Source organism: Cydia strobilella, chromosome Z, assembly GCF_947568885.1.
Source record: "Cydia strobilella chromosome Z, ilCydStro3.1, whole genome shotgun sequence".
NCBI classification, from domain to species: Eukaryota; Metazoa; Arthropoda; class Insecta; order Lepidoptera; family Tortricidae; genus Cydia; species Cydia strobilella.
Window position 1 is genome coordinate 34,091,159 of NC_086068.1, and position 13,205 is coordinate 34,104,363.

General features: G+C 38.7%; 1 protein-coding gene across 1 annotated transcript in view; it reads right to left on the reverse strand.

Moving 5' to 3' along the window:
• Positions 1–278: 278 nt before the first annotated feature.
• LOC134754485 (actin nucleation-promoting factor WASL-like) overlaps positions 279–13,205 on the reverse strand; it is a 62,822-nt gene continuing 49,895 nt past the window's right edge. Inside the window, exons 10-11 of the mRNA XM_063690819.1 lie at positions 9,988–10,074; positions 279–1,532 (exon numbers count right to left, since the gene is read on the reverse strand). Of these exons, the coding sequence (XP_063546889.1) occupies positions 1,347–1,532; positions 9,988–10,074 (273 nt within the window). The 3' untranslated portion in view covers positions 279–1,346. The remainder of the gene's footprint in view (positions 1,533–9,987; positions 10,075–13,205) is intronic.

Here is a 13,205-nt window from a genome sequence, read left to right on the forward strand (position 1 = left end):
TAGAATATTATTAATACCAATATGTCAATATATAGTCAATGTGTGGTGGTCAACGTATTATTAGTTTTGTTCACTCTCTTACACAAAAGACAATACTAACCAACAGGAGCGTAGCTAAAGGATATGGCGCCCGGGGCAGTCACCAAATTTGAGCCCCCTGACGACTGGCAAAAGTTTCCCTGCTGCTGCCTTTTGCCCATTTTGGCACCCCCCCCCCTTGGATGGCGCCCGGGGCACTTGCCCCATCTGCCCCTCCCCCCCCCCCCAGTTACGCCACTGCTAACCAAAAACTGGAAATAATCGTATGTATGACAAAAATGCTATAATCATACAATCACCATTGTTTTGTCAGTCATTTTCTACAATTACATAGGTACATTATATACACATTCAATATATGTACATACAGTACAGTTTACATAGGTACATTATATACACATTCAATATACATACAGTACAAATAGTACAATACAGTTTACCTCTACTCTTCATACAAACCGATTGCCTGATGTGACTTCTATTACTATTGTTAGGTTATTTCATGATGCTAACCAAATGCAGGTCAACCTTCAAGGTTGTTAAATTTACCGCACTTTTGTATTGAAAGCCCTGACAGGCTATATGATCGTAAACATGTCGTGGTGTTGCTACACCACTTGAATTGGTACAGTGGCGCCTACAATATTCTTAATTTATTTTAACATTACGTCGAGAATAATGTAAATTGGGAGGTAAAAAGCCAGTGGTAACGTCACTCAGCTAGAAGAAGATTAGGCAAAATAGTTACATAGTAAAAAGGAGCTTAAAAAGCAAACACTAAAATATAGCACATTACCACGAGCTTAGTCATGTATCGCAAACAAAAATGTATAGCGCTTTAATGCGCCTTTGATTATATTAATATATTTATTATACCATTCGCAATCTTGAGCTATTAATTCGTCGAGAATTTTATATGAAACCATTTTATTTCATTGGCAAAGTTAATTATTGATCTTTTGTGATCCTTATCGACACTGGGTAAACTTCGTAACAGGGTAAGATTTTAGGAAGTAAAAGTATAATTACAGAATAAATAATAGTACTTGGTACAGAAAGTCCACTCTAACAAAACACGTCTATTACGACAGATATGACCGCTAGGTGGCGCAAGCGCGAGCAGGCGTCCGTTCCGTAGCGGTGCGCGGCAACTACTATGGCTAGACACCAAAATTGGTGTAGGCCGCATGTACTTGTAGCGACGCGACGAAATCGCGGAGTGATTCACGCCTGGAAGAATGTTAAACATAAATATGAAATGTGTAAGGAGAGGGAGGAGGAGAGAGCGAGTAGGTGTCGGTGTGCGGTTAATCCCATTCGTCGTCGCTGGTGGCGGGCTCGCTGTCGTCGGAGTCGGAGGAGTGGATGACGCGCGAGCGCTCGTCCAGCGCGCGGCGCAGCGCCACGGCCAGGCCCGACGCGCCGCCCGTACCCGCCGCCGCCGCCGCCGCCGCCGGCGCCGCGCCGTTGCTCGCCGGCCGCGACGCCTGCACCTGCACAACCAACAACACATTGTAACATCGGACCGGACGGCCGTCATCCTCACCACGCTTCATCACCTCACAGGGCCTCCTGGCTCCTACCTCTCTATCAATCTTGCATATATATTAGGCCAGGATTACACTCGTAAGTTTTACTTACGTAAGTAGGGACACAGCTATACTACAGAATGAGATATGAATATCGTTATCTCATTCTAGCAAATAGCTTTGTCCCTACTTACGTAAGTAAAACTTACGAGTGTAATCCTGGCCTTACAACAACAGACAAACGAACTGGTTTGTGGTAGCTCCACTGATTCACACGAAATTATAGAAATTCAAGAGTCAAAAGTATCCTCCATAATGTCAACAGTGTACACCGATTTATACCGTGTAGTCCAACTACGACAAAAAAAACCGGACAAGTGCGAGTCGGACAGCCCACCGAGGGTTTCGCACTTTTTAGGGTTCCGTACCCAAACGGTAAAAAGTGCTGCACTCTGGTGGCAGAACATTGCAGTAATATCCCCTATTCCTCGTCCTTTGGAAATCTGAAATAAAAAGTTGAGTTTTCTGACCAACAATATTAATAAAAGGAACATTCATCAATGATCATTAATGTCTTTTTTATTAGGGTTCCGTACCCAAAGGGTAAAAACGGGACCCTATTATTAAGACTCCTGTCTGTCTGTCCGTCTGTCACCAGGCTGTATCTCTTGAACCGTGATTGCTAGAGAGTTGAAATTTTCACAGTTGATGTATTTCTGTTGCCGCTATAACAACAAATAAGTATTCAATTTCTCTTATACCTAGTGTAGGTAAACATTTCCCGCACCTATCACTATATTTTATTATTATTATACTCTTTATTACACGACTGCCCAAAAAAAAGCGTAATGTTTTCAGCGTTCATGTTTGTATGTATATATATATGTATGTGAGTTTCTTTATTCCACCATAACTTCTAAATGCCTTAACCGATTTAGATGTATAATAAATCATTCGAATCCGTACGTCATCCCGGGTGACATATAGTAAGAGATACGTTATATATGGTCGACCTTCACCGATACGTCTGACGGATGAAACTTATATTTTATGAAAGAAAATATGGTCCTGAACATAAATATATAGGGTTGCCTAAAGACATTTGGTCAAGGCTATTTTTAATAAATTTTTGAAAATATTTTTTTTTTTCCAATTTCACCGATTTGTCTGACGAACGAAATAAGTTCCAATAGAAAGTATACAACTTCTACAACATAAATAAATTAGGTTGCCTATGTTTTTCCGGTCACTATTATGAGTTTTAACTATATAACTCCCGTGAGACTCAAACATATTAGATTATTTTAAACCGGGTCACTCACGTATTATTAAGTCGAATAGCTCGACATGTTTCGGTCCAATTTACGAGCACCGTCTTCACGGACGAGACACATCCCACATCATAGGGTTGAACCGAAGCAAAAGATCCTTACATACATTTTGTTTCTTTCGTGGCGATTTTTTCCGAAAATATTCACTTTATCAAAAAATGTTTTCCTAAAACCCCTATTTATTTTAAAAGACCTATCCAACGACATCCCACATCATAGGGTTGAAACGAAACAAAAAATCCTTACATACATTTTGTTTCTTTCGAGGGGATTATGTCGTTGGATAGGTCTTTTAAAATAAATAGGGGTTTTAGAAAAACATTTTTTGATAAAGTGAATATATTCGGAAATAATCGCTTTGAAAGAAACAAAATGTGTGTGGCAATTTTTTTATCGTTTCAACCCCATGGTGTGTGGTGTCGTTAGATAGGTCTTTCAAAATAAATAGGGTTCTTTAAACAACATTTTTTGATAAATGAATCATTTCGGAAATAATTATTTAGAAAAAAAAAAGGGTTTTTCCTTCTAACTTTTGAACCATTCATCGAAAAATCATGAAAAAAATCACAAAAATAGTGATTAATAAACACATTCGAAAATAGTTAAAATGATCGTGATCAGTTATCAATTATAGTTTTTGAGTTATCGCTAAAAGTTTTCCTTCTTATTTTCTTTAAAAGCCTGGCAACCCTTATTTGTGACCGGATTTTTGCAGGCAACCCTATACCATTGTATTCGCAATAAAATTACCATTATTTTGATATATAATTCAAGCGTCAGACAGATGGGTATCGATTTTAACTCACCTGTTTAAACACGGCAACCTCATAATAGTGACCGGAAAAACATAGGCAACCTTATTTATTCATGTTGTAGAAGTTGTATGCTTTCCATTGGAACTTATTTCGTTCGTCAGACAAATCGGTGAATTTTGAAGAAAAAAAATTATTTTCATTTTTTTTTTAAATAGCCTTGGCCTTGAATATTTCTTTAGGCAACCCTATTTATTTATGTTCAGGAACATATTTTCTTTCATAAAATATAAGTTTCATCCGTCAGACGTATGGGTGAAGGTCGACCATATATAACGTATCTTAGACTAATAGGCTATGTGACGTCATAATAAAATCAATATGGCGGACGTAATACAAAATAATGCGCGACATTTGGAAAAAAAATCTTTCAAACTTATCGAGTGGGGTATCAAAATGAAGAGCTTTGAAAGACGATTCAAAATATATATACAACATATGCATTTATTTCTTACTTTGGTAGAATAAAGATTTACAAAATATGCTAAGTAAAAGAAATCACGTCTCAAATAAAATAATTTTACCGCTGATCATAAAAATATATACAAAAAAATAATATGGTATAGCGTAAATTTTGAAACTAAACACAAACATTTTTAAATCGCGCTATTGAAATATTTGAAATCAAAATTTGTGTGAACTTCAATTTAAGCACTGAATTGATATTCGTATTTCTTATAAATTTGTACTTGCCTATTGCTTCATTTAACCAGGTCGTAAATGAAAAATAAACAGGTTTTGTTTGAACTCGTGCATAGGTTACTTATTAGCTTATTACTAGGTACCTACTAACTCCATTTCTTATTAGGTTTTGTACGAAACGTTTTATTAGATTTCCATGATTGTGAAAAGTGTTTAAGTCACAATGTACTTACTATGTGTATGTTGATATAATATGTATTGTAAAAAGCTCGCAACATAAAGTCGATTGTATGTATTAATCTAAGGACTAAATAAGAGAAGGCCCGAAGCGTCCGAGAGAGGAGCGCCTTTAATAATTTGGTGTTCAGACACAGAACGATAGTAGGTACAAATGTCTAAATTCAAAGGCCGAAGTCTGAATTCCGCGTAGGGCCGGAGGCCCGGAGTGCGCGTTTTACGCAACTTCCCCCTAGTATCTTAATTGCAAAGGCCGAAGACCAAGTATTTTTTCTTTAAATATTTCTTTGTAGTTTTACATGTATGTAAAATGTATAATTTTGGTGCAATAAAGAATATTTACTTACTTACTTACCAAGGTGTAGTGCTCTAACACAAAAATAGTAAATGTGTCTAAATGCGAAAGCCGAGCTCCAAGTAGAGCCGAAGGCCTGGAGCATCCGACAGACATTTTTTTTAATATGGTCTAATTGAATTAGATAAAAAAATCTACCCTGAGACTGTTAAATCATGACTCAAAGAATGTAAAAGTAGACTATAATTGGGAAATATTTCCTTTCTCTAATGTTATAGCTCGGCGTCAGTGAAAGCTGGCGTGAATCCGCACCAGGACAGGGCAAAAATAGCGTGCTTTTATGTCGGAGGCCAAGACTCATTTTGGGTAATGGCGCCAACCAAGCAAGTAGTAAGTAAGTAAGTAATGTTATCCCACCTATCCCCAGTTAACCCACTTGACTGTGCGAGCTTTCTGTAATCTATCCTAGTACTGCTACGAACATTGCAAGCCCTATAGCTGGCCCTCGCATTAAGACACTTGTAACATTGTGTTTCATCACTATACTTCCGCAGCTTGGCCTTAGGCTTTTCATAGAAGCGCGTCTCTCTTGGACGTTTTGGGCCTTCGGCACTACGCTGAGCTTCTGGCTTGTGCAAGTGTGAATTATACGTCATAATTTCAAAAAAATGTCCCATTTAAAATAATACTTGCACAGTTTGGACAATCAAAATCGCTGCAGACTTATCTTTGTCTAACTCTATTCAACCTCCTATTTTGCCGAAGGCCATGTGTGAGTCGTACAAAAGTCGCGTCAAAGATAATTTAATAAAAATCTTTTGTAAGTAAAAATGAAATTTATGAGACTTATAAGTCTTTCCTAAGCCTCAAACATTCAAAACTAAGTACTACTACTTCTTAAAAGCTGTACCTGTGTAAAGATAAAGATGTGAAAGGTCCCAAACCGTGAACATATTGCCCACAGAAAAGATGACCGTATTTCGATTCCGGAACGTTGTGCTAATTAAAAGTTCTAATTTAATATCCACATTTAAAAATTACCTGTTTTTTTTAAATCATAGTTTTAGTTCGTTTTGTCATTAAAATGAATAAAATAAAATAAATTAATTAAAAAATTAAAAACACGACTGCTGAATTTTAAGCGAACTGAAAAGCTAAAAATAATTTTGATGTTAGTTACATAACTTTATGAATTTAAATTGGAATATAAATGTACACTTACGGTCATTAACAGTAAATACAAATTAATGACGTGACTGTACCTGTGTATTTTATTTCGATTGCAGTCGGGGGACCTTTTGAATGGGAAAATGCACTACATCAAGGTCCCACGACTTGGTTGGTTTTTATAATATGGATATAAAAGTAAAATACAAAAACACTTACAAAACAATACAAAATACATATAAACACATTATAAAAACCTAACCTAGGGTGCCGCCAGCAGCGGGGCATGCCCAAGCTGCCGGTGGTCAGGGCCGCAGAGAGAGGAACCGGCGGACTATCCGCGCCGTGTCCAAGATCACCGCCTTCTGCATCTGACCTTTTTTTTTTTTTTTTTTTACCCAGGGGAAATCCGTTAGGGATCCCACCCGGCCCGGGAGAGGCCGAGTGGGTATGTCCGACTCGCACGGACTAAAACCCCTGGGGTGTTCCGACGCTCGCTTTTGGGCTGCCCTTGCATCTGACCCTTGATCCAACCACCTAGCGAGAGTCTCTCAAGGTGTTGGTAGAGACTCTTCGCTATGAGACCGTTCGCTGAAACGACTATCGGGACAATGATCGTCGAATCAACATCCCACATGGCGGTTATCTCGTGAGCCAAGTCTAGGTAGGTACTTACTGGACTTGTCCTTCTCGGCTTTCACGAGATTCTCATCATGGGGGATGGTGATGTCGACTAGCACGGCCCGGCGCTGCGATCGATCTATTATCACAATTTCAGGCTTATTGGCTACAATAGTCCTGTCAGTGATGATAGATCGATCCCAATAGAGCGTGGCACGACCATTCTCAAGAACTGGCACAGGTAAATACTTGTAGTACGGTACTTCGCGGTCCACAAGGCCATATTGAAGAGCAAGCTGCTGGTGAATAATCCTGGCTACGAGATTATGTCTGTGCAAGTACTCGCCGTTAGCAAGATGAGAACAACCGGAAATGATATGCCTGAGTGACTCTCCGGGACGGCGGCATGCCCGACAAATGTCGACCGTACCGTCCCTCAGGATATATTTCCGATAGTTGTTCGTCATCATAACTTCGTCCGCAATTGCACAGGCAAAACCCTCGGTTTCTCCGAAGAGGTCCCCGAATCGTAACCAGTTCACCGACGCGAGCAGGTCTACATCGGGTCCCGTGAGGGACTTGTAGAACCGCCCATGTAGCTGCTTATCCTTCCATACCGCCCTGCGGTCCGCAGTACTTTGTACCACAGGTTTGTGCCAGTTCTCGTTTGCCAAGGAGAGCGGCGTGAGTTTCCTGTCTACTGCCACCACGTCACAATGTACCCCACACTCGTTGTTAAGGAAATAATTCCTGGCATTGCACACCTCGCGGTTGTGGACATCTTTGGCGTTTATTATTATTATTATGTTCGTCCTTTACATAATCTCGGGACCATGGGGTCCCGGACATTTGGAAGGCGCGCGTGGGGCCGAAGCCAACACGCAGAGGCCCCTTGTAAAAAGAAAATTTACTCTAAAAGGTGATGTGACACCAACCGACGATTATCCCTGTATGCACTATAGTAGTGCACCCAAGGACAAGCCCCGGTTAGTTCAGGACTATTGCAATGATAAGAAACAAAATAAACTAGACTATTGTGTTGAGATGTTAGTGTACTGGTTATTAAGATGTTAGTGTACTGGTTATTATTATTATTTTGTATCTCCTTGTGGATTTCACGGGCCTATAAATCCCGGTCTTTTGATAGGCTTGCGTGGGGATATTGATCCAACACGTAGAGGCCCCTTGGAGAGCTTTAATGTCATGTAGGACGCCTGCTGGAACCCGTTCACAGGTGCAACAATAGACACCCATGAACCGGTCGCAGCAGGCATTGGGACTATTATAGAAAAAGTGAGCAGTATACCGGTCTATGGATTGAAGTTTGGGTGGACAATGAGACTGGGCTATTGTAAAGACGTCCGGACACCTGCCATAACAATGTTTTCACAAGTTATCGAGGCAGGTGGTGACTTGCCGCCGACTAGATGGGCCCCTGAAACTGCCGTCGTAAAGACGACCAGGAGCAACACCGGTGTGAGCGGCTCAGGGGTGTCGAGAGGTGTGCGCCGCTTTCTACCCAGTGGCTGTTAACAGCCATTGTGCCAACTCGCGTCTTATGCATCTTTTACTTCCACCCCTGGAGCATATAGCTCTAGCGACTCCTCTCTGGACAGCCAATGAAGGCAAGCCAGAGCTGAGAGTCCTGCGGGTCCCCTTGGGGTCCACTCCGACCGACGAAGACACGCCGGAGACGGAGACCCTGACTGACTCTCGGGAGCACTCGGGTCCGTGGGGTCGTTACTCCCCAACAGCTCGCCACAAGCTGCCCTGTGGCATTATTATTATTATTATTTATAATGCAGGCAGGCAGTTTAAATAACTGATAATGCCTGTATAGTCATAAACTGAGCTCTCAGTGTTGAGTAGAATTCGCTTTGTGCTTATCTAATTTATTCTTAAACTCATTGACACTTTGGGTCTCTACTACATCCTCTGGGAGTTTGTTCCAAGCGTTGACCACTCTGTTGCTAAAGAAGTGTCTATGAGGATTATTGTAGGACCTGTGAGACACCAGCTTATACTGATGACCTCTCAGACGGTTGTTACTATTGCGTTCTAGCATCTTATGGAAATCATTAAGGTCATAGTGTTGGGTTAGTATTTTGTATGTCTCAAACAGATCTCCGCGTTCTCTGCGCTCCTTCAAGGTTGTGAGCTTTAAGAAGTGTAGTCTTTCTTCATAGGACATGTTTTTGAGTTTCTTCGGTATCTTGGTGAAACTACGTTGAACTTTCTCCAACGTCTCAATATCCTTGATAAAATAAGGGCTCCATACTTGAAATGCGTACCCCAATATAGGCCTAACGTAGGTTTTGTGAATTTTGATCATCATATCCGGCGTCAGATTCCCAAACCTTTTCTTATGAGGTAGATAAGGCTCTTTGCTTTCTTAACGATTACAGTTATATGTTCTTCCCATTTCAGGTCCTCAGTGATTTTGACGCCCAGATCGATTTGTACCTTGACAGCTTTTAAGGGAGTGTTGTCCAAATTATATTATATATAGTGTAATGAGGGTTGTTTGTACCTATGTGCAGAACAGTACATTTTGTAGAATTCAGGTTTATGAGCCATTCTTTAGACCAATACTTTGTTCAGGTCGTCTTGTAGCAAGTCATAGTAAAGTAATGGGTTGGAAAATAATTTAGTGTCAAATGCAAAAGTACTGATGTATATTATGGTATGGTATATTTGATCTCTGTTTGGCCCAAAGGTTAACTGGTAGAGAATGCCCTCAGGCATTAAGTTCGCCTTTTGTACAACTTTTACTATGCAATAAAGTTTAAATAAATAAATACTACTAACAGAATAAAATAAATATTTAAGTGGGGCTCCCATACAACAAACGTGATTTTATTGTCGTTTTTTTGCGTAATGGTACGGAACCCTTCGTGCACGAGTCCGACTCGCACTTGTTTTAGTATTTGTTGTCTTCTTATTATTAAGTTTGACATATCTATAATAATTCAATGTTTTTAAGAATAATAATAACTGCATCAACAAATTGCTCTGATATTTAGATTAAGGTAATATTTAAAACTTGACAATTTAAAAGTGCTTGTTGCTAGGCCTGTTTGAATAAAGAATATATTGACTTTGACTTTGTTGTTATAGCGGCAACAGAAATACATCATCCGTGAAAATTTCAAATGTCTAACTATCACGGTTCATGAGATACAGCCGATATAGTCCGCCAGGTACTCACGGATCGCAACTCCACGCCCTGTCGGATCTCGCTGAGCAGGTTGCTCCGGTTGTCTTTTGCTGCTGATGAGTAGTGCAATAGCGGCGATAGTCCGCCAGGTACTCACGGATCGCAATTCCACGCCCTGTCGGATCTCGCTGAGCAGGTTGCTCCGGTTGTCTTCTGCAGGCGGCTTGGACCCGGCTTCCACGTGCTGCAACAAATTCCCAACACCTTATTTAAAAGCTGTTGAAAAGCTGATCATTGATGGAAACACGGAGGGCAAACGAGGCCGGGGACGGTCTCCAACTAGATGGAGCGATCAAGTAAAAGGGGCCCCATCCTCAACCAGTAGCGGAAGCCGCCCAAAGAATCTGGAATTTTCTGGACTCAACGGGCATTAGTAACGAACTTTAAAGGGCCGTCACAATAGATCACTGCTTGGTCGACGTGACACTCACAGGCCCACAACACCCCAACAATAATAATAATAAGCCGCTCGACCCCAATTTCAAAGGAATACCGCAAATCGATGTACAGGTTAGCCGTTTGGCACACGCATACTAGAGGTCAAAACAAAATTTTTGACCCGCAGTTCCTAAAAAAAATTCGGTGGGGATGGGGAGTGGAAAAACTTTTTTTTTGTATGGAAAAAATAATAATTCCAAAACCTATCGAGTGTGGTATCATACGAAAGGGCTTTTTGAGGCGATTCTAAAAATATATCACATCATTACATTTCGGGCATTTTTTTTTATTAAAACAAAAAGAATTTTCGAAACATACCAAGTTTAGGCTCCTCCAGACACGATATGACTGATTTTTTTTTGTACAATATACCACAAATGATACGTGATATCCTCATGTCTAACCCCAAGAAAGCAATTTTGAAAATAATATCATTAACATTTTTTTTTAATTTTTCAATTTTACAAAGTGACACAGTTCTACTTCAAGTTCGCAAGTATTCTTCGGTCAGCGTTAAATCAACTTAGCAACAGTAAATGTGCTACTTACACGTACAACATGAATCGTAAAAAGACTGTGATAGATATAAGTACCTAACCTCAAGTATACCCTGTGCATTAGTAGGTAGGTATAGAGAAAATTGATATATACCTTGCAATTTATAACTTGCCATATGTATAATACGAACACGTAACGCACTGCCACGAATAAAATATACCTACACGCCAGACGAGAATTAACCGAACGAAAGCCATGACTGCGGGCGGCTAAATGTAGCTCGCGATCGGAACTCAGATCTTGAGGGACGGGCGGAGGGACGGGGAGGAAAAAGACCTTATCGTTTGTGATCGTAATCATCGATTAGATAACACCAATAATAAACAAAACAGCACAATCCAATACAATTCCATTACACTTTGTAATATTGAAAAATTATATACATATAAAATATTTAAAAAAAAAACTAAATGAAACTATTTTCAATATTGCTTTCTTGGGGTTCGATATCAAGATATTACGTATCATTTGTGGTATATTGTACAAAAAAAAATGTACAAAAGTACAGAGAGGTTGTTTTAACGCTGAGCGAAGAATACTTGCGAACTTGCTCTTTTTTTTAATTTATTTTTTTCATTTTTTTTTATTTAATTTCATTGACTGTTATATTATGATAGTGTTTTAATGATTGCATGTTAGTAATTAGTAAATGTACCTTATTGTACCATTATGTAAATATTTTGCATGTTGATGTTGTGTCGACTGAATACTGTGTCTAACTATTTTATAAGATCTGATTGTTACGTATTCAAGCAAATAAATATTTTATTCTATTCTATTCTATTCTATTCTTGAAGTAGAACTGTGTCACTTTGTAAAATTGAAAAAAAAAATTGGTTATGATATTATTTTCTTATTGCTTTCTTGGGGTTCGATATCAAGATATTACGTATCATTTGTGGTATATTGTACAAAAAAAATCAGTAAGGTATATCGTAGCTGGAGGATACAACCTTGATATTTTGTGTCAATAACTAAACAAATTATACCAACTGATGAAAAGGCGCAGTTAAAGGGTTAAAGAGGTATTTCCCGTTGGATATATGGATATTACGTATCATTTTATGATTAATATGTACCGTATCTGCAGTATAGTTCCATAAGTCTCGTCAAATAGGTATTGAAGTAGAACTGTGTCACTTTGTAAAATTGAAAAATTAAAAAAAAATGTTAATGATATTATTTTCAAAATTGCTTTCTTGGAGTTAGACATGAGGATATCACGTATCATTTGTGTTATAAAAAAAAAACAGCCATATCGTGTCTGGAGGAGCCCAAATTTGGTATGTTTCGAAAATTCTTTTTGTTTTAATTTTAAAAAAATGCCCGAAATGTAATGATGTGATATATTTTTAGAATCGCCTCAAAAAGCCCTTTCGTATGATACCACACACGATAGGTTTTGAAAAAAAATATATTTTTTTTTTTCATACAAAAAAAAATGTTTTACCACTCCCCCAGCGAAATTTTTTTAGGAACTGCGGGTCAAAAAATTTGTTTTGACCTAGTATGTGTGTGCCAAACGGCTAACCTGTACATCTATTTGCGGTGTTTTTATACGAACGGGTTAGACTACAGCTTTTGCTCGGTCGTCAGAGACGCGATGGACAGGCACCGATGGAGGCAGATCACAAGAACCAGGTGTGGAGCATTCACATCCACTGATGACCACGATCCTCAGTCATGAGGGAGCGACCACAGAGAGATTTAAAAGCTGTCGAGTTACAATGAATACAAACACGAAATTTTATAGTTCACACCACAGATATAATATACAGGGTGGAAAAATTTATGGACCCTGCAGGGAAAGTGCCTTAAAGAAACCTTAAGTTAGCTCATTTTACTTAAAGGAAACATTCTTTGATATTAAAAAAAACTTCATTCAACGATTTTTCATTTTTTTTTCATTTTCGCTTCTAAAAATATTCTATATTCGATTTTATGGCTATTTAGTACGACAGACGAGCGTAAGACCTAATGTTTTTTGGAGAAATGTCATCATTAACATTAACTGTATCGACAAGCAGAATAAAATAGTGCTTATTTTTTTGAATTTTTAGTAGTTTCGATTCTAATAATAATTAAAATGAGCTAACTTAAGGTTTTAAGGCATTCTCCGTCCAGGGCCCATAAATTTTGGCCATTAACCATTGACGGAAAATGAATTAGTAATGGCCATTGACATCAATGGCCATTAATATTAATTTATTTCAAACCATTGACAATTAAAACGAACTAATGGTTAATGGCTCACAAACCATTAACAATTAAATCAATTTTTAATGAAAATTAAAAATGTGATTGATAATTAACAATTAA